Source organism: Danio aesculapii, chromosome 8 (assembly GCF_903798145.1).
Source record: "Danio aesculapii chromosome 8, fDanAes4.1, whole genome shotgun sequence".
Taxonomy (NCBI): Eukaryota; Metazoa; Chordata; class Actinopteri; order Cypriniformes; family Danionidae; genus Danio; species Danio aesculapii.
In genome coordinates, this window is record NC_079442.1 from 4807752 (window position 1) to 4829053 (window position 21302).

The 21302-nt window shown below is 33.1% G+C and overlaps 3 protein-coding genes across 4 annotated transcripts in view; 2 read left to right on the forward strand and 1 right to left on the reverse strand.

Annotated features, from left to right (window-relative positions):
- The window catches only part of naa35 (N-alpha-acetyltransferase 35, NatC auxiliary subunit), a 38882-nt gene extending 30977 nt beyond the window's left edge, over positions 1–7905 (reverse strand). Inside the window, exons 1-6 of the mRNA XM_056463046.1 lie at positions 7803–7905; positions 6486–6614; positions 3898–3931; positions 3675–3789; positions 2748–2822; positions 693–860 (exon numbers count right to left, since the gene is read on the reverse strand). Of these exons, the coding sequence (XP_056319021.1) occupies positions 693–860; positions 2748–2822; positions 3675–3789; positions 3898–3931; positions 6486–6606 (513 nt within the window). The 5' untranslated portion in view covers positions 6607–6614; positions 7803–7905. The remainder of the gene's footprint in view (positions 1–692; positions 861–2747; positions 2823–3674; positions 3790–3897; positions 3932–6485; positions 6615–7802) is intronic.
- antxr1a (ANTXR cell adhesion molecule 1a) overlaps positions 1–21302 on the forward strand; it is a 370977-nt gene that overhangs the window by 212183 nt on the left and 137492 nt on the right. The window lies entirely within an intron of this gene.
- agtpbp1 (ATP/GTP binding carboxypeptidase 1) overlaps positions 12431–21302 on the forward strand; it is a 57128-nt gene continuing 48256 nt past the window's right edge. The window contains exons 1-3 of one of the 2 annotated variants that reach the window (XM_056463042.1): positions 12431–12584; positions 19093–19159; positions 19988–20109. In XM_056463042.1, coding sequence (XP_056319017.1) covers positions 19128–19159; positions 19988–20109 — 154 coding nt within the window. In that variant the 5' untranslated portion in view covers positions 12431–12584; positions 19093–19127. The remainder of the gene's footprint in view (positions 12585–19092; positions 19160–19987; positions 20110–21302) is intronic. The other variant, XM_056463043.1, reaches the window with a different exon arrangement.

The following is a 21302-nucleotide window of genomic DNA, read 5'->3' on the forward strand; positions in this document are numbered from 1 at the left end:
CCTAACTCAACAAAACCCAACCTCAAACTCCCACTATCATCCCTTACCAACTGCTTTTCAGACATCAAATGCTGGTTCACATCAAACTTCCTAAAATTAAATGATAATAAAACAGAACTTCTTCTCATAGGTACATAATCCACTTTAATTATTAACCCACCGGTCCTACTCCAGCCAACCTGCTCTGAGCTGGGATCGAACCAGCGATTCTTTGTAAAGGAGTCAGTTGCTCTAACAAGGAGGTTAAAGACCATGGTCTCTAGCGTCTGTCGCTAGGAGACAGGCGTGAGGTTTACCTGCACAGCACTTTCCCAGCTGGCCTCCAATACACTCACACCCATAAACCTCACTCCCATCCCGGACGAGCCACCACATGTAATGAATCAGCGTTTCTGTGCATGGGATTCGGCTGCTCTAACAAATAGGCTAAAGACCATGGCCTTTAGTGTCTGTCACTAGAGCACTTTTTGAGGTCAGAGGAGTGAAGTTCACCTGCATAGCACCTTACTCGCTGGCATCCATTACACTTATACAGACTAAACTAACAACCACTGAATAAGGAGTAAATCCATAATTATTGTGGATAAATTCCACCTTCGACATAAATTCTATTTACATTATAATCCATCAATATTTATATATATATAGCAAAACTCCTGGGAGGACAGTTGGAAAAAACAAGAGTGTCTTGCCTCCTCAAACACAGCAGCTTTGTTGACTTTTTCACGGGCGATGTCACAGATCTTCAGGATACCCAGAGCGAATGCCTTAAGCGCAGGGTCTTGAATCAGATCCGGATTATGAACATACAAACACGTGAAGACGGTCTGAGCCAGAGAATGTCCCTCCAGCCACGTGATCTGAGACGGAGAGAGAAAACATTCAATACTGAACCACTGAATACAGTCATAAGAACAAAAGCAAATTTAACAGGCTGCAAAATGTCCATTAGAGATGGAAACTCAACCATTTTGGATAACTTAAACTACCATTTATATCAATGTTTAACCCTTGTGTGCTGTTGGGGATGTTTTCATCCACTCTGGGGTGATTTTCAGGCTTAATTTGGCCACAACTTTTTCTGTGTTTCAGCAAATGGAATGATATTTGGTGGCAAATGTTATTTTGACACATATTTTGGGAAAATGCTTTGGAACTTTTCAAAGAAAATCAACGATACACTCTGCACAAATTGACTACCCTTTCGTTATGTTTGGGGCTGTTTTTGCCCCATTGACTTCCGTTATGATATTTTTGACTGCAAAGCCTTGACACCATATGATCATGCATTCTCTATTGTTGGTGGTTTTCACTATTGGGAAGAGGAACAATTTGTAATTTTTACTGTTGATCAGGAATTACAGTGCAAAAAAGCCTAGTTTTTGGCTTTTATATGGAGTATAATGTGTGTGAGAGAGTGTGAGACCTTTGCACACTTACCTTGATATGTTTGGGAAAATAATAGAAAGTGTAAACATAGAATGTGTATTTATGCACACTAGGCATGGGCCGATATAAGATTCTGACGGTATGATAACCTTGGATAAAAATATCACGGTTTCACAGTATTGTGATTCCCACTCTAAAATATATTCTATTTTAATGTCTGGATAAAAAACAGCGACTTTGAACACAATATATTTTATTTTGAGAAACATTTGGAATATTTTTGAACAGTAAACATGTCAGGCTAAATTATTAAAATGAACAATTGACTTCAGCTATCTTCATTAGTTTCAAAAACACAGATTTAAATTAATTAATTTAAAATGGATATCTTTGGATATCTTTTCTGCTGAATCAGAATCAGTTTTATTGCCAAATGTGCTTTACGCACACAAGGAATTTCTTTTGGCTACAGAAGCTTCCAGCGTCCATAAAGTGACAAGTGACAACACAAAATAAATAAATAAATAAAAAAGACGATAAACAATAAACAGAGATGCAATTAGTCCAAAAATCTGGATGTTGAATTGTGTAAACAGATTGTTATAAATATACAGGTTATAAGGTGCGGTGTACAAATGCGAATGGAGAAGGTACTGCATTGCAAATTGATATAAGGTGGTGTACAAATACGTATGAGAAAGTATTGCACATATATATTGCACAGTAGGGGAATATTTAACTGTTTATAAGGTAGACAGCCTGAGGAAAGAAACTTTTCCTGTGTCTGGCTGTTTTTGTGCTTGGTGCTCTGAAGCGCCGACCAGACAGTTCGAACAGGTAGTGTGCTGGGTGTGAGGCATCCAGAGTATACCGCAGAGATACTGTTGTCCTAAAAATGTAAATAAAACATCTTACTTATACCTTAAGAATGGTATAGGAGAAAATTTTTGGCGGTTTTAAAACCTTGACTATTCAAAACCACGGTATACCTTGAAAACGGTTATCATCTCAACGCACACACACCATAATTTACTTTTATACTGCATATAACTCCATATAAAAGCCAGAAACTTATTTGCACAGGCCTATCTATAGGGTTAATGGTGCCAACTGATGATCAACACTAAAAATGACAAACAAGAATGCATGATTAAATGGTGTCATGGCTTTGCAATCAAAAAATGTGGCTCTAATGGAAGTCAATGGGGCAAAAACAGCCCAGAACATAACGAAAGAGTCCTCAATCTGAACAGCACACAAGAAAACATACAGTACTGCTCAGTGGAGGCCTAAGTAACATAAAGCAGCTCAAGATTGTAATGCAATACTTTTAAAGTAACTTTCCCCAACATACTAACCAGACAGCAGAAACATGTGTCCATGATCCCGATGAGCTCAGGAATACTTAGATCCTTCACCCGTATGGCTTCATCCTTCAGATATACACAAAGACAGAGGGAAAAAGAAATTAAGACACAAAGGCCCAGTTTCACAAAGGCTTAGATTGCGCCAGGACTAGGTCTTAGTTAAATTAGGCTATTTAAGCCACATTAATAAAAATGGCCTTAGAAAAATATATTACTGGTGAGCACCTGGAGATAAAAAATGACACTGACGTATTTTAAGACATCTCATCGCAAGTTATTTTGAGTTGAGACAGCGCAAACATGCAATTTAATCTTGACTAGCCTTAAACCTTGTTTGTGAAACCGGGGGAGAGTATACTGTGTTTGTATGACTATAGCTGAAGTCAGAGTTATTAGCCCTCCTGAATTATTAGACCACCTGTATATTTTCCCCCCAATTTCTGCTTAATGGAACAGAACAGGTTTTTTCAGCACATTTCCAAACATAATAGTTTTAATAACTCATTTCTAATAACTGATTCTTTTATCTTTGCCACGATGACAGTAAATAATATTTGACTAGATATTTCTTAATACACTAGCATTCAGCTTAAAGTGACATTTAAAGGCTTAACTAGGTTCATTAGGCGAGTTAGGGTAACAGTGGTTCTGCTTTTATTCTAGCTGAAATAAAACAAGACTTTCTCCAGAAGAAAAAAAAATTGGAAATACTGTGAAAATTTCCTGCCTCTGTTTTACATCCTTTGGGAAATATTTAAAAAAGAAAAACAAATTCACAGGAGGGCTAATAATATTGACTTCAACGGTTTTGACTCAAATTCCAACAGTAACTAATGCAATTAACATCGATTAACTGCAGAAAACCAAATTAAATATGATGGTTGAGATGATTGTGAAACAGCTTTTTTCGGTTGCTACCTTAACAGCTTGGTCAAAGTTGAGGACTTTACGGTTGACTTGATTTCCAATCATCCCAGCATCCATCTTCGGATCCATCATCTCAATGGCAGACATGGCTTCAAACAGACCGAACCTACAGAAACATCAGCAGTTGAATATAGCGTTACCAACCGGCTGCATTGTAAATGAATACTGAACACATTTAAAAGTAACCCATAAAACAAAACGGCGATATTCTTACAGTTTGTCATGGAGCAACTCGCCAAGTCTGAGTTCTGCGAATAAAATAAAACTGTGATCAGTGAATTTCTTACAGTTTCAGTAAATATTTCATCAATATATAGGACAGAGTGTACATGTGATGCCAATGAAACATGGCTGATGGACTTTTCAGGGGATTTATGGTGCAGTGCTGGAGTTGATTCATGACGTGGTGAAGCTTGCATGGAAAAGAAAGTTAATTTTAGAATCCTACATGACCATAAATGGCAAAACTGACAACATCAGGAAAAAAAGAGGGTATTTCTGCAGTCATGCCTCATTACACTTTCACACAATGAATCAGACAAGCAATTAAAATCACTGAGGATAAGCATTAGCTGTAATGTATTACATAACCCTATATACACTCACCGGGCACTTTTTTTTTTATTAGGTACACATTACTAGTACCGGGTTGGACCTCTTTTGCCTTTAGAACTGCCTTAATCCTTCATGGCATAGATTTAACAAGGTACTGGAAATATTCCTCAGAGATTTGGGTCCATATTGACATGATAGCATCACACAGTCACTGCAGATTTGTCGGCTGCACATCCATAATGCGAATCTCCCGTTCCACCACATCCCAAAGGTGCTCTATTGGATTGAGTTCTGTTGATTGTGGAGGCCATTTCAGTACAGTGAACTCATTGTCATGTTCAAGAAACAGTCTGAGATGATTCACGCTTTACGACATGGCGAGTTATCCTGCTGGAAGTAGCCATCAGACGATGGGTACACTGTGGTCATAAAGGGATGGACATGGTCAGCAACAATACTCAGGTATGCTGTGGCGTTGACAGGATGCTCAATTGGTACTAACGAGCCCAAAGTGTGCCAAGAAAATATCCCCCACACCATTACACCACCACCAGCAGCCTGAACCGTTGATACAAGGCAGGATGGATCCATGCTTTCATGTTGTTGATGCCAAATTTTGACCCTACCATTTGAATGTGGCTCAAATCAAGATTCATCAGACCAGGCAACGTTTTTTTCCAATCTTCTATAGTCCAATTTTGGTGAGCCTGTGTGAATTGTAGCCTCAGTTTGAACTGAAGCAGATTGTTTTGACCATGTCTACAAGCCTAAATGCATTGAGTTGCTGCCATGTGATTGGCTGATTAGAAATTTGCTTTAACGAGCAGTTGGACAGGTGTACCTACTAAAGTGGCCGGTGAATGCAGATAGATAATGATAAATGTACTCTTTTGCTTGTTCATGAAAAATCTGCCTTAAATATTAATGTCAACGTCACATAAACATCCTGACATATTTCTTCTTCATGCTTCTCAGGGCTTTGTGGAAAATAGCTATTTTGAGAAATCTACTGTAGTTTGTCCAATAATAACTCTCTGCTGCTCAGTCACGGCTATCTTGACCATGATTATAATAATCCTTAAAGGGGTAGTTCACCCAAAAATTAATTGAATCCATTTGTTTAACATTTCTTCCTTTTTAAAAACTAAATCTAAAGGGTTACCAAATTTAAAGAATCAAAAGAGTTTAATTTATATATGCTTAGTAATTTAAACCATTTTTAAGCAGTATTGAGCCAAGAAATTAAATAACGTATCGAGTAATTAAGTTACTTTTTAGACAAACTAATCAGAAGGTGGTTTCTTTCATCTGCTGGACACAAAAGAAGATATTTTGAAGAATGCTGGTATCTGGAGCTCATTGACCTCTATAGTAATGCTTCTATGGAAGTTGATGGGTACTAGCAACCAACATTCTTCGAAACATCTTCTTTTGTGAAGATAGAAACACTTAAAGCTTTAAAACCACATGAGGGAAAGTAAATGATGTACTCAATTGGACCATGTGTTTACGAATGTTTCTGAACCCAATTAAACCATCAATCCGTTTAAAAACTGACTATTTGGGTGCACGTAAACGTAGCCTATGGCATGTTTGGTGACTGAACAATGCACAGGTTAGTGTATACTCTATTCAGACGATTTTGTATACGTCAGCTTTGCTTTATTTAAAGAATTAATAAACTAATATGGCAGAGAACATTATTTTGAGTTAAATTTGTACATTTTGTGGCAAGTATCTACGCAATAAGCGGGATAAAGTACATCCAGGATGGTTGTTTTTGCAGATTAAAGCCCTTCGGACTTATATAACAGTGCTCCGCTTCACATCAGACTGCCAATAAGCCTGTTAGGATTTTATAACTGCGATAACAAAGGCCTGAGTGCAAGTAATATAGACCATTTTGAGGAATGTAAACAAATACAATGGTCCTAACGTATTTCCTGTTTTACATTTTTAATTTCCATATCTCCAGAGAATCCTAAAAGGACCACATATTGATGAATAGCATCATGGTAGCTGTTTTAACGTTGAGATATGATTGAATTGCCTCTTGTTACATTTATTAAAATAGTTTGACAACAAGCATGAAATGTTAATGGGCCACTGGCATCACCACACTGAAATATTCTATATATTTAGTAATTAATATGGTAATACAGTAATTATAAATTAAGTACAGCCACTGACCTTCTAAAAATGCATCATATGGCTTGTTTCATATTAAACCCATACAAACACACACACCTTTACAAGCTCCTTTGAACTCTTGGGTGACGTCCACCCAGTTGGCATTGTTTCTCATCTTCTCTGGGATCCCAAGACCCCATCCTCCCTCCTCCTCCTCGACCGATGACTTCATCACCATGGAGACAGCTAAGAGCATAAAAAATTAACATGCATTAGAAAGGGGTTTACTAATAAACAGACTTTACCTCACCTCAACTTACACCCCTCCCATCTCCTATTTTGCACTACTATATGAATCATCCTACATTTACATATTACACCTTGTATATATATCTCTCGTTCAATCCACCTAACAATACCCCCCCCCCTCATCCCCTATTTTTATCGACTACAGTTATTTCCACTGTAGCTTGTTGTTTAGAGAGATTTGTATTGTAAGAATATATTTACATATTCGCACTGTGTATTGAGATGCACTTAATGTCATCGCAGATGTATATAATGTGCATTATATATGTGTACATTGACAATAAGAGGCATTCTATTCAGTTTTACACTGTGTTTTAAAGGGGCAGTTCAACAAAAATTTTTACTTAACTCAATATTTACTTTCCCTCAAGTGCAACCAAACTTTTATATGTTTCTTTAACCCGAACACAAAAGAAGATATTTTGAAGAATTCTGAAAACTGGTAACTATTGACTTCCATAGTAGACAAAAACAAACAATATGAAAGTCAATGATTACCGGTTTTCAGCATTCTTCAAAAATTCTGAATATCTTCTTTTTTTTTTGGTTCAACAAACTCAGTCATGTCTGGTACAAGTAAAGGGGAGTAAATTATTACAGTTTATTACAAATTATTATACAGTTTGGGGTGAACTGTCCCTTTAAACACTATTATGTTTTAAAATTTAGAAAGTCATGCACATAACCTGCATTTTGTGGGGGGTTTATGTAATAGGAAGTTCTCTACTTTTTGATCAAAGACAAAAATATCCAAATTTGGTATCTATTCAAGTTACAGTCAGATATCTAAAAATATACTCCGGTGTATTTTGCTGGGTTAACTGTATTATTCAGGATATTATGGAATAGACTGTTTCGTCCACGATCAAATTACAAAAACAACGAGTCTTCTTCAGGACAGTGAAAATAATTGAATAAGAATTGCAAGACTGAAAATGGTTTAAATACAGAACCATCATAAATCTGGCAACGAATAGGCAGATGTCTTAGCGAGCAGCGGTATTTGTTGACCCCTAAAACATATAATTACTGCCGAATGTTTATATAGGTTACATGATTGTTTACAATGTTTAAAATACACATTTGTTTGCAAAAATACTACCAGAAGGTAAATGTATACAGTACCTATTGATTGTCAGTCTTTCTGTGTTGTTGCAACAGTCAGCGCTGCCGCAGCGGACGCCGGTGAATGACATCACGCTGTGAAGTGCATCCTGGGACATGAAGTTCTTGACACCAAGTTGTTTCCAAACCTAGCTCTGTTACCTATTGGAATAATTTTGTGAGAATTCCTAAATGGGAAAGAATTCCCAAAATTTTTGGTTACGAATAAGATAAAAGAAATACCTTTTAAATTAATTCATAAATTCTACCCAGTTAAACACCTTCTCAGTACATTTCAAAAGGATTTTGATATGAATTGCTCTTTTTGTTCATTGTATTTGGAAACTGTACCCCACATCTTTTGGCACTGTGGTTATGTTAAAAAGCTTTGGTATGATGCTTCTGTTTTTATCCAAAAAGGTACTCTTTAATATTAATTTGCATTTTGAAAACGTAATATTTAGATATTTTAATTATGTTAATTTGAATAACGAAGTTTTTGTTATTAATCTATTTATTTTGTTGATTAAGAATCATATTCATAATTGTAAATTTTCCAACAAAAAAAAAACCCTGTTTTACTGTGTTTTATAAGGAACTGAAAATTTACTTTTGTACTATTCAGCATAGTACTAATAGAAAGGCCATTAAAACTGTCCAACTGTGCTCTAGGTTCAACAATTTTGATTAATGTAAAGGTCCTGCTTGTTTGTAATTGTAAGAATTTTAGTTAATTATTCATACTCTTGTTTTTTGTGTTTGTTTTATTTTTATTTTTAATTATTTTGGGGTGTTGTTATTATTATTTACTAAAAAAAAAAAAAGTTCTTGATATTTTGGTAAAAAGTGCAAGACTGGTTGATAATAAAGAATGTGGATGGTGAAGGTTTGACTTTCACATGACAGATGTGATAGATGTGCTATATGGAATTACTAAAGATTGTTTTGTTTTTGCACTATTTCATAAATATGATCATTGTATTAACCAAACATTTTATTCATAAATGCACATATTTTAAAACCTCTCCACTAGAAGAACTTAAAATCTTTTCGGATGCCCTGGCTAAAATGAAAACAAAACCTGCCTTAATTTTTTATAATTTATTTGTATCATATAACTTGTCATAGACGATTTCTGTTTTATTTTGATTTCTTTTTATGTTTTTTATTTTCACTCTTAATTTTACTTTAGTTTGGATAATTTTTTTTGTAGTTTTCTATATTATTTTGTGTTGAGCGTTTCATGTGTGATACAAAATTTGTAAAGTTGAGTGCCATTTTGTTGTATTTGTATTTTGTATTTTCAATAATAATAAAAAATAAATAAAATAATAAATAAATAAAAACAAGAAGCTCTTGAAAAATAAAACTTTCCTCTTTTCATAAACAGGTATGTTTTTGGATGCTTATTTATAAGAATACATTTTCTCCACATAAATCAGTAATATGGAACAACAAATGTTTATCCTTCAAAAATAAATCCTTATTACAGTTATTCAACAGTAATGGACAACTTTTTGATTATTGTGAATTTCTCAATTATTACAGGATGCCCATAACTACTAAAGAATTTGCGATATTTGGTGTGATTCCTAGTGGACTTGTTCAGCTCTTATCTGGTAATATGTCCTCTTAATCGAAGTTTTACATACTAATCAGTTAAGTTTCAGTGGTGTAAAAGTTATAGACGATAAATTTAATAACTTTTACATTAAAAAGTTATGCAGGACCACATTGTTGCCTAAATGCAAACCTTTTTGGAATTTCTTATTTGAGCAGATTGAATGGGAAATAAGTTTAGAATTGAGTAAATACTGTCTCACCAATAAAGATAAAGAAGTGACATATAAACTAATGCTTTTAATTTATTCAGTGAAACAAACTGTTAAAATTTTTTTTAGAAACATGGAATCTGAGTGCACTTGGGATTTAGAGGAGGAATCGATAAAACACCTGTTTTTTGAATGTACATGCAGCTGAAGTCAGAATTATTAGCCCCCCTTCGATTTTTTTCCCCCTTTTCTAAATACTTCCCAAATGATGTTTAACAGAGCAAGGAAATTTTCACAGTATGTCTGATAATATTTTTTCTTCTGGAGAAAGTCTCATTTGTTTTATTTCAGCTAGAATAAAAGCAGTTTTTAATTTTTTAAAAAACATTTTGGGGTCAAAATTATTACCCCTTTAAGCTATTTTTTTTCGATAGTCTACAGAACAAACCATCGTTATACAATAACTTGCCTAATTACCCTAACCTGCCTAGTTAACCTAATTAACCTAGTTAAGCCTTTAAATGTCACTTGAAGCTGTATAGAAGTGTCTTGAAGAATATCTAGTCAAATATTATTTACTGTCATCATGGCAAAGATAAAAGAAATCAGTTATTAGAAATTAATTTTTAAAAATATTATGTTTACAAATGTGTTGAAAAAATCTGCTCTCCTATAAACAGAAATTGGGGGGGGGGAGGGAGCAGGGGGCTGACAATTCTGACTTCAACTGTATACCCAAATGTTTTGGTTTGATGTTGAATATCTTATATTTAAACTTACAAACAAAATTCAGTTTTCTCGTAAAGATATTTTGTGACATACAATTATAATAAATTGACAAAAATGGTGCAATGATAAACCTAACATTTATTTGTTTGAAATTGATCTTAAGCATTGTATCGAAACCCTAAAAGTTAAAAAGTTATAAGGATGTATGCAATTTTGGAATTATTTTTATCTAATGCAAATTTTTTATTTTTTGTTTTTATTCTCTATTGATTTGTTCCTTTGATGTAAAAAAATGTAAGCACTGTATTCCTTAATTTTTTGAGTGCTATTGTTCTTGTTATGCAATAAAAAAATTAAGTTCTTGAAAAATCTGTACAGTCTACGGTACAAATATGGTAAAAATACTCATTTATATCAGAATGGGAATATATATATATATATATATATATATATATATATATATATATATATATATATATATATATATATATATATATATATATATATATATATATATATATATATATATATATATATATATATATTATATATATACATATATATATATATATATATATATATATATATATATATACATATATATATATATATATATACATATATATATATATATATATATATATATATATATATATATATATATATATATATATATATATATATATACGAGAAAAATCATTAAGCATGTAATTTTTCCAGGGTAAAATATTACGAAATCACTACATAATATTAATCATTAATAATTACAGATGTTTTATGAGGTCCAATCAATTAATAAATAAAAACACAAAACACATACAACCAAACTAACAATAAATGTGAATTTACATGAACTATAGCTAGAACAACATAAACCTAATAATATAAAAATGTTAAGAAGTAAGTTAAATGATCTATGTAAATATATTTAATGTGAAATTAGATTAATAAAGTAAAATAATTCAATTTAATTATTTAATAAAAATGTAGTAAATTAAACAAATGAGCAAAGATAGATGTATTGAATGAACATCAGACAGTAACATGATATAAATTGACAGAAACATCAGAACAAAATACAATGGATCACGCACAGATCCTTAAAAAAGGTCAATAACAATTACAGTCAAAATAATAACTATAATCATACATATGCATACAAATAACATATTCCTAGACAGAAAGGGAAAATAATAATAATAATAGTAATAATAATAATAATAGTAATAATAATAATAATAGTAATAATAATAACAACAACAATAACAACAACAACAACAATAATAATAATAGTAATAATAATCATAATAATAATCATAATAACAACAACAACAACAACAACAACAATAATAATAATAATAATAATAATAATAATAATAATAATAATAATAATAATAATAATAATAATAACAATAATAATAACAACAGCAACAAAAAATTATAATAATAATAACAGTAATAACAACTACGAAAATAATAATAATAATAATAATAATAATAATAATAATAATAATAATAATAATAATAATAATAATAATAATAATAATAATAATAACAACAATAATATTATTAATAATAATAATAATAATAATAATAATAATAATAATAATAATAGTAATAACAACAATGAAAAAAAATAATAGTAATAATCACAACATCAACAACGATAATAATAATAATAATTGTAATATTAATAATAATAACAACAACAATAATAAATGTAATAATAATAATAATAGTAGTAGTAGTAATTCTACTACTACTACTACTACTACTACTACTACTACTACTACTACTACTACTACTAATAATAATAATAATATATAATAGTAATATAATATATTATAAATATTAAATGTATCAATATATTATAAATATTAAAATTATAGCATTATGAATGATGCATATTAATATTATTATTATTAAATACATTTTAAACAGACAGAATTAAACAAATAAATTAAATTACAATGACAATTAAACAAATAGACATAATGAAAACGTTCCAAAAATAAATGACTTTTACGTTCAGACGCCACGTTACGTCACAATCAAAGAAAGCGGAGCTGCGTGCGGACGCTGATCTGTAAACCATCTGTGCGTCAGACTCTGATGTGACACATGACTTGCAGATCGTGGATTCTGCGCCAGCTCTGTTGCAGGACTCGCCCTCACTTCCGAGTGTGTTGTGTTCTGTTGGGGGTTTGGGTAAATAATAATACCACCAGGGCGCTTGTGTGTGTGTTGCCAAGAGAACGCACTGTAAGGAGTTCAGATGGCGCTGGTCTCGCATGCTTTAAAGGTTGGTGAACGCATGTATTTTTATTTCTGCTCTGCTGTTTTGCTCATGCTGTGCCAGTGACAGAGATCAGCTGTCCCGTTAGCGGATCTGTGCTAACAGTAGAGCTTTCTCTGTAGGACAGGTGGATCTGACATGACCATGACTGGACCTTTTAGCAACTTGATATTTGATAATGACAGTGCAATTAATTTACTCATTCTCTGACCTGCTTCTGACTGTAATGTACGCCCTGCTTCTTCTGACAACTTCATTTATATTCATTTGAATTGTACATGCACACTGGCCGTGGCTCAACACATAATGAGCTCCCTTCGTAGACAGCATGCTTGGGAGACCAATGTCCTAAAATGGCAGTCATCTTAATTCGTTATCATGTCAAAAAATGCTGACTGTGTGGAAAGAAAGCCTCTGATACTCAAAATATAGTGTTTTCTTTGGCAGCTCTCTAAGGTTTGATGCTTAAAAATAATGTCTATTTTAATGGATGGGCTATTATGCCCCACAAATATTATTGAGATTTGAAGCTCAGTAGATTTAGCTTTCTCTAAAGGCTGTCAAGTAGGCCTTGATAATTTACATACTATATAAATTAGGGTTAATGACCAAAAATGCACTCTACATTATACTAATATATAGAATAGACTATCAAAGTACAAAAATTAGCACAGTCAGTTAAATAGTGCTAATGTTGTTTTTAAAATCATACTTACATGTGATTTAGACTGAATATTCAAAGTAGCGAGGTAAAATATACTTTTTCACTGTTAAAAAATGAACAAATGTGTTAATATAGAACCAACTTTACCTCAATAATAATATTGGGACTATCACAAGTTGTGTAGAAAATGAGCGAATGTGCGAAGATACAGTGCATCTGGAAAGCATTCATAGCGTTTCACTTTTTCCACATTTTTTTATGTTGCAGCCTTATTCCAAAATGGATTAAATTCATTTATTTCCTCAAGATTCTACACACAATACCCCATAATGACAATGTGAAAAAAGATTTCTTAAAATTGTAGCAAATTTATTACAAATAAAAAAGCTGAATAATCATGTACATCAGTATTTACAGCCTTTGCTCAATACTTTGTTGATGCACCTTTGGCAGCAATTACAGCCTCAAGTCTTTTTGAATATGACGCCACAAGCTTGGTACACCTGTCTTAAGGAATATTTGGCCATTCCTCTTTGCTGTACCTCTCAAGCTCTATCAGGTTGGATGGGAAGCGACGGTGTACAGCCATTTTCTGATCTCTCCAGAGATGTTCAATAGGATTTAGGTCTGGGCTCTGGCTTGGCCACTTGAGGACATTCACTGAGTTGTTGTGAAGCCACTCCATTGATATTTTGGCGGTGTGCTTTGGGTCATTGTCCTGCTGGAAGATGTACTGTCGCCCCAGTCTGAGGTCAAGAGCACTCTGAAGCAGGTTTTCATTCAGGAAGTCTCTGTACATTGCTGCATTCATCTTTCCCTCTATCCTGACTAGTCTTCCAGTTCCTGCTGCTGAAAAACATCCCCACAGCATGATGCTGCCACCACCATGCTTCACTGTAGGGATGGTATTAGCCTGGTGATGAGCACTGCCTGGTTTTCTCCAAACGTGTAACGCCTGGCATTCACTCCAAAGAGCTCAATTTTAGTCTCATCAAACCAAAAAATGTAGTTTCTTATGGTCTGAGAGTCCTTCAGATGCCTTTTGGCAAATTCAAGGTGGGAATTGTCTTCCGTCTAGTCAGTCTACCATACAGGCCTGATTGGTGGATTGCTGCACAGATGGTTGTCCTTCTGTAAGGTTCTCCTCTCTCCACAGAATAACGCTGGAGCTCAGACAGAGTGACCATCGGGTTATTGATCAGAGATTTTTCTGTAACCTTCCCCAGCCTTGTGCCTTAAAACAATCCTGTCTCTGTGGTCTACAGACAATTCCTTTTTCTTCATGCTTGATTTGTGCTTTGACATGCACTGTCAACCTGGGACCTTATATAGACAGGTGTATGCCTTTTTAAATCATGTCCAATCAACTGAGTTTACCAAAGGTGAACTCTGATTAAGCTGCTGAAACATCTCAAGAATGATCAGTGGAAACTGAATGTACCTGAGCTCAATTTAGAGCTTCACTGCAAAGGCTGTGAATACTGATGTACATGTGATTTCAGGTTTTTTATTTGTAATAAATTTGAAACCATTTCAAAAAACTCTTTCTTCACATTATCATTATGGGGTATTGTGTGTAGAATTCTGAGCAAATAAATGAATTTAATCCATTTTGGAATAAGGCTGTAACATAAAAAATGTGGAAAAAGTGAAGCGCTACTTTCAGGATGACAAGATGATAAAACCAATTTTATCTCAATAACAATATAAGGAACGTCTCACAAGTAGTCACTGTTCAAAAATAAACAAATGTGCGAATTTAAAACTAACTTTACCTCAATAACAATATATCGACTGTGTCACATGTTGTCTCTGTTAGAAAATGAACAAGTGTGCAAATATTAAACAAATCTTACCCCAATAACAGTATACGGACAGTGTTACAACAAGTCAATGCAGTTCAAAAATGAACAAATGTGCGAATACTAAACTAACTTTACCTCATTAACAATACAGGGACCATGTAGCAAGCTGTCACTGTTTAAAGATGCGTGAATGTGTTAATATATAAAGCCAACTTTACCTCAATAACAGTACAGGGACAATGTCACAAGTTGTCACTGTACAAATATGAATAAATGTCTGAATATAAAACCAACTTTACCTCAATAACAATATTGGGACCATGTAAGGTGTATTCACTGCTCAAAAGGGAATGAATGTTTCTGTTAGAAAATAAACAAATGTGCGAATATTAAACCAACTTTACCTTAATAGTATTAATAATAATAATAATTATTATTATTATTATTATTATAATAATTATTATTATAATAATAATAATGCGATAAAGTTGTCACTGTTCAAAAATGATTGAATGTGCGTATATAAAACCAACTTTACCTCAATAACAATATAGGGACCATGTCACAAGTTGTCACTGTTAGAAAATAAACAAATGCGAATATTGAACCGACTTTTCCTCAGTAACGATATTGTGACCATGTAAGGAGTTTTCACTGCTCAAAAATGATTGAATGAGCGAATATAAAACCAACTTTACCTCAATAACAATATTGGGACCATGTAAGGAGTTTTCACTGCTCAAAAAGGAAGTAATGTGCGAATTTAAAATTAACCGTACCTCAATAACAATATAGGGACCGTGTGACAAGTTTTCACTGTTAGAAAATGAACAAATGTGCGAATATTAAACCGACTTTTCCTCAGTAACGATATTGTAACCTTGTAAGGAGTTTTCACTGTTAAAAAATGATTGAATGAGCGAGTATAAAACCAACTTTACCTCAATAACAATATAGGGACCATGTCACAAGTGGTCACTGTTAGAAAATGAACAAATGCGAATATTGAACCAACGTTTCCTCAGTAACGATATTGGGACCACTGATCACTGTTAGAAAATGAACGAATGTGCGAATATTAAGCCGACTTTACCTCAATAATAATAATAATAATAATAATAATAATAATAATAATGCGATAGTGTCACAAGTTGTCACTGTTCAAAAATGATTGAATGTGCGAATATAAAACCAACTTTACCTCAGTAACAATATAGGGACCGTGTCACAAGTTGTCACTGTTAGAAAATGAACATATGTGCGAATATTAAACCGACTTTACCTCAATAATAATAATAATAATAATGCGATAGTGTCACTTTCAAAAATGATTGAATGTGCGAATATAAAACCAACTTTACCTCAATAACAATATTGGGACCATGTAAGGTGTTTTCACTGCTCAAAAAGGAATGAATGTGCGAATTTAAAATTAACCGTACCTCAATAACAGTATAGAGACCGTGTCACAAGTTGTCACTGTTAGAAAATAAACAAATGTGCGAATATTAAACCAACTTTACCTCAATAATAATAATAATAATAATAATAATAATAATAATAATAATAATAATGCGATAAAGTTGTCACTGTTCAAAAATGATTGAATGTGCGAATATAAAACCAACTTTACCTCAATAACAATATAGGGGCCGTGTCACAAGTTGTCACTGTTAGAAAATAAACAAATGCGAATATTGAACCAACGTTTCCTCAGTAACGATATTGTGACCATGTAAGGAGTTTTCACTGCTCAAAAATGATTGAATGAGCGAATATAAAACCAACTTTACCTCAATAACAGTATAGGGACCGTGTCACAAGTTGTCACTGTTAAAAAATGAACAAATGTGCGAATATTAAATTGACTTTACCTCAGTAACGATACTGTGACCATGTAAGGAGTTTTCACTGCTCAAAAATGATTGAATGTGCGAATATAAAACCAACTTTACCTCAATAACAATATAGGGACCGTGTCACAAGTTGTCATTGTTAGAAAATAAACAAATGCGAATATTGAACCGACTTTTCCTCAGTAACTATATTGGGACCATGTAAGGAGGTTTCACTGCTCAAAAATGATTGAATGAGCGAATATAAAACCAACTTTACCTCAATAACAGTATAGGGAGCATGTCACATGTTGTCACGGTTTAAAAATGAATGAATGTGTTAATATATAAAGCCAACTTTACCTCAGTAATAGTACAGGGACAATGTCACAAGTTGTCACTGTACAAATATGAATAAATGTGCGAATATAAAACCAGCTTAACCTCACTAACAATATAGGGAGTGTCACAAGTTGCCTTTGTTAGAGAAGGATCAAATGTGCGAATATAAAACCAACTTTATCTCATTAAGAGTATAGGGACAGTGTTGAAAAGTTGTCACTGCTCAACTGAACAAATGTGCGAATTTAAAATCAACTATACCTCAATAACAATACAGGGACAGTGTCACAAGTTGTCACTTAACAATTGTGTGTATATTCTTATAACAAACTTTACCTCAGTTCTAGTTATGCTGTCTCAAAGCCATCTCAGTAGGCTTTCATGTCAAACAATGCTGTCTAGGTGGGTCGAAAGCCTATACACAAACATATTGTTTATTTTGGGAGCTATCTTGTATTTGTTTCCTAAAAAAAATGTATTTTTTAAATAATGGATAGGCTATTGTTCCCAAAATATTAACTAGATTGTAAGCTCAGTAGAGATGAAGTTGAAAACAATCTATCAAACAGGCCTTCACACCTTAAATGTTGGGTATAATGGCAATAAATGCAGCCTATATAAGCTATAATGCCCTTCAGTAGCTCTCTGTGTGGGCAAGTAGACTCACTGTGATATGCAAAATTACTATTTACATTGGAAGCGTTCAAGGGTTTGATGCTTGACAATGGAGTCTATATAGACAGAAAGGCTATAATGGCCAAAATATGGTCTAGATTTGAAGCTTAGTAGATTTTGCTTTCTCTATGCTCTCAAGTAGGCCCTGATAATCTAGATACTGTATATTTTTTTAGCTCTCTCTATGAATTTTGCTCAAAAATGTAGTCTGTGTAGGCTATAATAGCCAGGAATGTTGCCTTGTAGGTAGCTTGGTGGGGTTTCATGTTTAAAAATGCTGTCTGTGTCAACTATTCTTTTACTTAAAGTTCACACAAAATCCAAACTAACCGTATTGGTTTTGTTAGCTCACATTGCTAGTTTGTGGTGAACAATTCATCTGTGCTTGTCATTACGAAAGATTAATTGTTGGTAATCTTTAATTCAAATCTGAAAATTCACTTCCAATTTGTTTTCAGTTAAATCCTCAGATTACATCTGTCTGAGGTATTGGGAGTGGCTAACATACTTAACCACGCCCCTCCAGCTGTCAGTTTTGACAGCAAACAGAAATGGTGAGGGGGAGGAGTCTGTTAGGTTGTAATAACGCTATCCAAACCCATTACACAATCTTTCTGAATGAAATGCCTACTTTACTGAGGGTTTGATGCATGAAAAATGTCTGTATTGGCAGAAAGACTGCTTTCTATGTAGGCTGTTTGGTATGTTTTTTGACTGGTAGACTTGTACACAAAATTATTAAGTTGGCAACTCTGTATTTGATGCTTAAAAATTAAATAGGGAATGCTATAATGTCCAAAAATATCAAATAGGTGAGAAGATTTTACTACCCAAAGTGTTGTTACAGTATGTAGGCTTCAATAGCTTTCAATAGCAAAAGTTCTCTAGACTTTTAATGCCCAAACTTGCAGTATAGGCTGTAATTTCTATTACTTTAAAGAACCAACCACTTGAGTGTGAGTAAATGGTGAGGAAATGTTCATTTTTTGTTTCCCTTTCTGGTTTTTGCTGCAGTTTTGGTTTTGTACTGTTGAGTACACTACAGTACAGGTACAGTAGGATGTGTTTAGGGTTGCAAGTAGCCTGCCAAAGTGTTGGCGTATATTGAATTTAATGCATTAGTGTGACTTGATACTCTATAAATTAGATTAGATTTTCTATCTAAATGCTTTTCTACATTTTCTTTCCCTCAGCAGTCAGTGTGATGTCTAACTGAATGTGACAAGAAATGAATAAACCCAAAATGGCAGCAGAGAAAAGGTTAGTGATTTTTTTTTTTTTTTTTTTTTTTTACGTAGTGATTTTTATGTAGACTTTCAAAGTTTTTGAAGACACAATGTAAATTTGTTCTGCCTTAACATTTTAAAGCCTCAGCCACAGTGCGACAAATCACCAGCAGGTACAACAGTGGTGGCCCGGGAAATATTTTACAGGACACAGTTCATCTTAATAATCTTAAAACTCCTATTAACACAAAGCTCTTCAAAAGTTCATTCAACTTTAAACATGAAGTTAAAATTTGTATAATAAAAATAAAATAATATATATATATATATGGTAACACTTTATAATAACTGCACTCTATGAATCATCTATTAAGCATTAGCAAATAGTGAATTCATTATTTGTTAAGCATTAGCTCACATTAATAGATGTTAGTAAGCATTTTATTAATACCATTTAAAAAATTTTAATATGGGGAATTTTAATAAAGTTGTTTATTTATTTAGAATGTAAATAAAGAATATATAAATAATGTATTGTTTAGAATATAACTGAGCCTTTAATAGTCATTTATTAGGTATTTGTCTTCTGAAGGAATTAGAATGTTTATCATCAATCAGACTAAATGATTGTATATGACTCTCTTCAGTGTTGTTGTTATTTGGTGCAATGAATGTTTATTAAAAAAACGATATGATTGCATGTTACATATTGTATATTTAGTATTGGTTTTGCCATGAATGATGATATGGCATTAAATATTAATAAATAAATAAATGTAATAAACTTAATCCTTCTAATAATCGAATTCTCTATTCTGTTTATTTGAAAATTGCATGTTTTGATGGTTTGCTGTATTCCTAGTGCTTCCCGGGTGCTGATGTTGCTGAGTCAGCTGGAAAAACTGAATGAGGAGTCCAGAGTCTCTGATAATGATGCCATCCGACAAGTCACGGGCAAAATCCTTCACCTCATTCAGACTCAAGGTGACCTGATAGAAACACGCATCACAATCACACAATAATAATAAGGCCAGGTTTGACAACACACACTACTTTTGTGCAACATAAATGTGTTTGGCTTTGTTTTTACCATCTGTCAAGTTCTCTTTAGGTTATTTAGGAACTAAATCGCTAATTTAGTCAATGCTCAATGGAATTTGATATCGTTTCTCAAAAGTCGTGAAACATTTTCTGTATGCTATATTGAAATCACAGCAATAAATTACATTTTAAGGCATATTCAAATCGAAATTATTTTAAATGTTAAAATATTTTATATTTAAGTTTTTATTATACTTTAGATCAAATAAATCAGAGGATAAGGGACTTTAAAAAAACATTTACATTTTTACTGTTCTAAAACATTTGTCCTGTAGCATATGCTCATGTGTGTTATTATATTTGTGTTATTATTATAGGTGGGCATAGATTAATTTTTTAATCTAGATTAACTTTGAAATTAATCTAGATTAAAATGGCTCATTCGAATTCTGCCGAAGGCATTCAGAATATGTGTGCTACCCAAATAATAAGTCTTTGAGAACGGGTTTCTGGAGCCAGGTGACGCATTAGACCAGGGGCTCATCTCCTGTTTCCAAAATGCATCAACTGCTTGAGAAACTGTTCTACTCTGATAATTGGTGATGAAAATAAATTGTTCAATAAGATGTACTTGTGTTTACTAACTGTTTATTCAGTTAAACATGAATGTTGAACTGTAGCCCTACATAAGCTCCAAACAGCGATTTCATACTTGCTTTTGATGTACATACATACAGAAAAAGCTGCTTCTCAATGCCAAGTTCACAGAGCCCTGACGGTGTGTCAAACATTGAGCATGTTTACATGGGCAACAATACTTTAATACGATTTTAATATGATTAAAACAATACTCTGATTAAGAGTCTACCATGTAAACAGAGAATTTTGATTACCTTAATGCGACTAAACTCATAACTGAACTAAACAGAAATGGAATTAAGACATGTGGAGTGTGCAGATATTAGTGGCATTACTGAAGTAAACACTGCAATCCAACTATTACTGTCATGTAGGACTATTTGCCATATTTTCAGACAAGATCCAAGACACAGGCGGCTGTCAGTAAAGGACCACACACACACACACAAAACATGCACATACACATGCACACACACACACCGCGAAATGCGGACGTT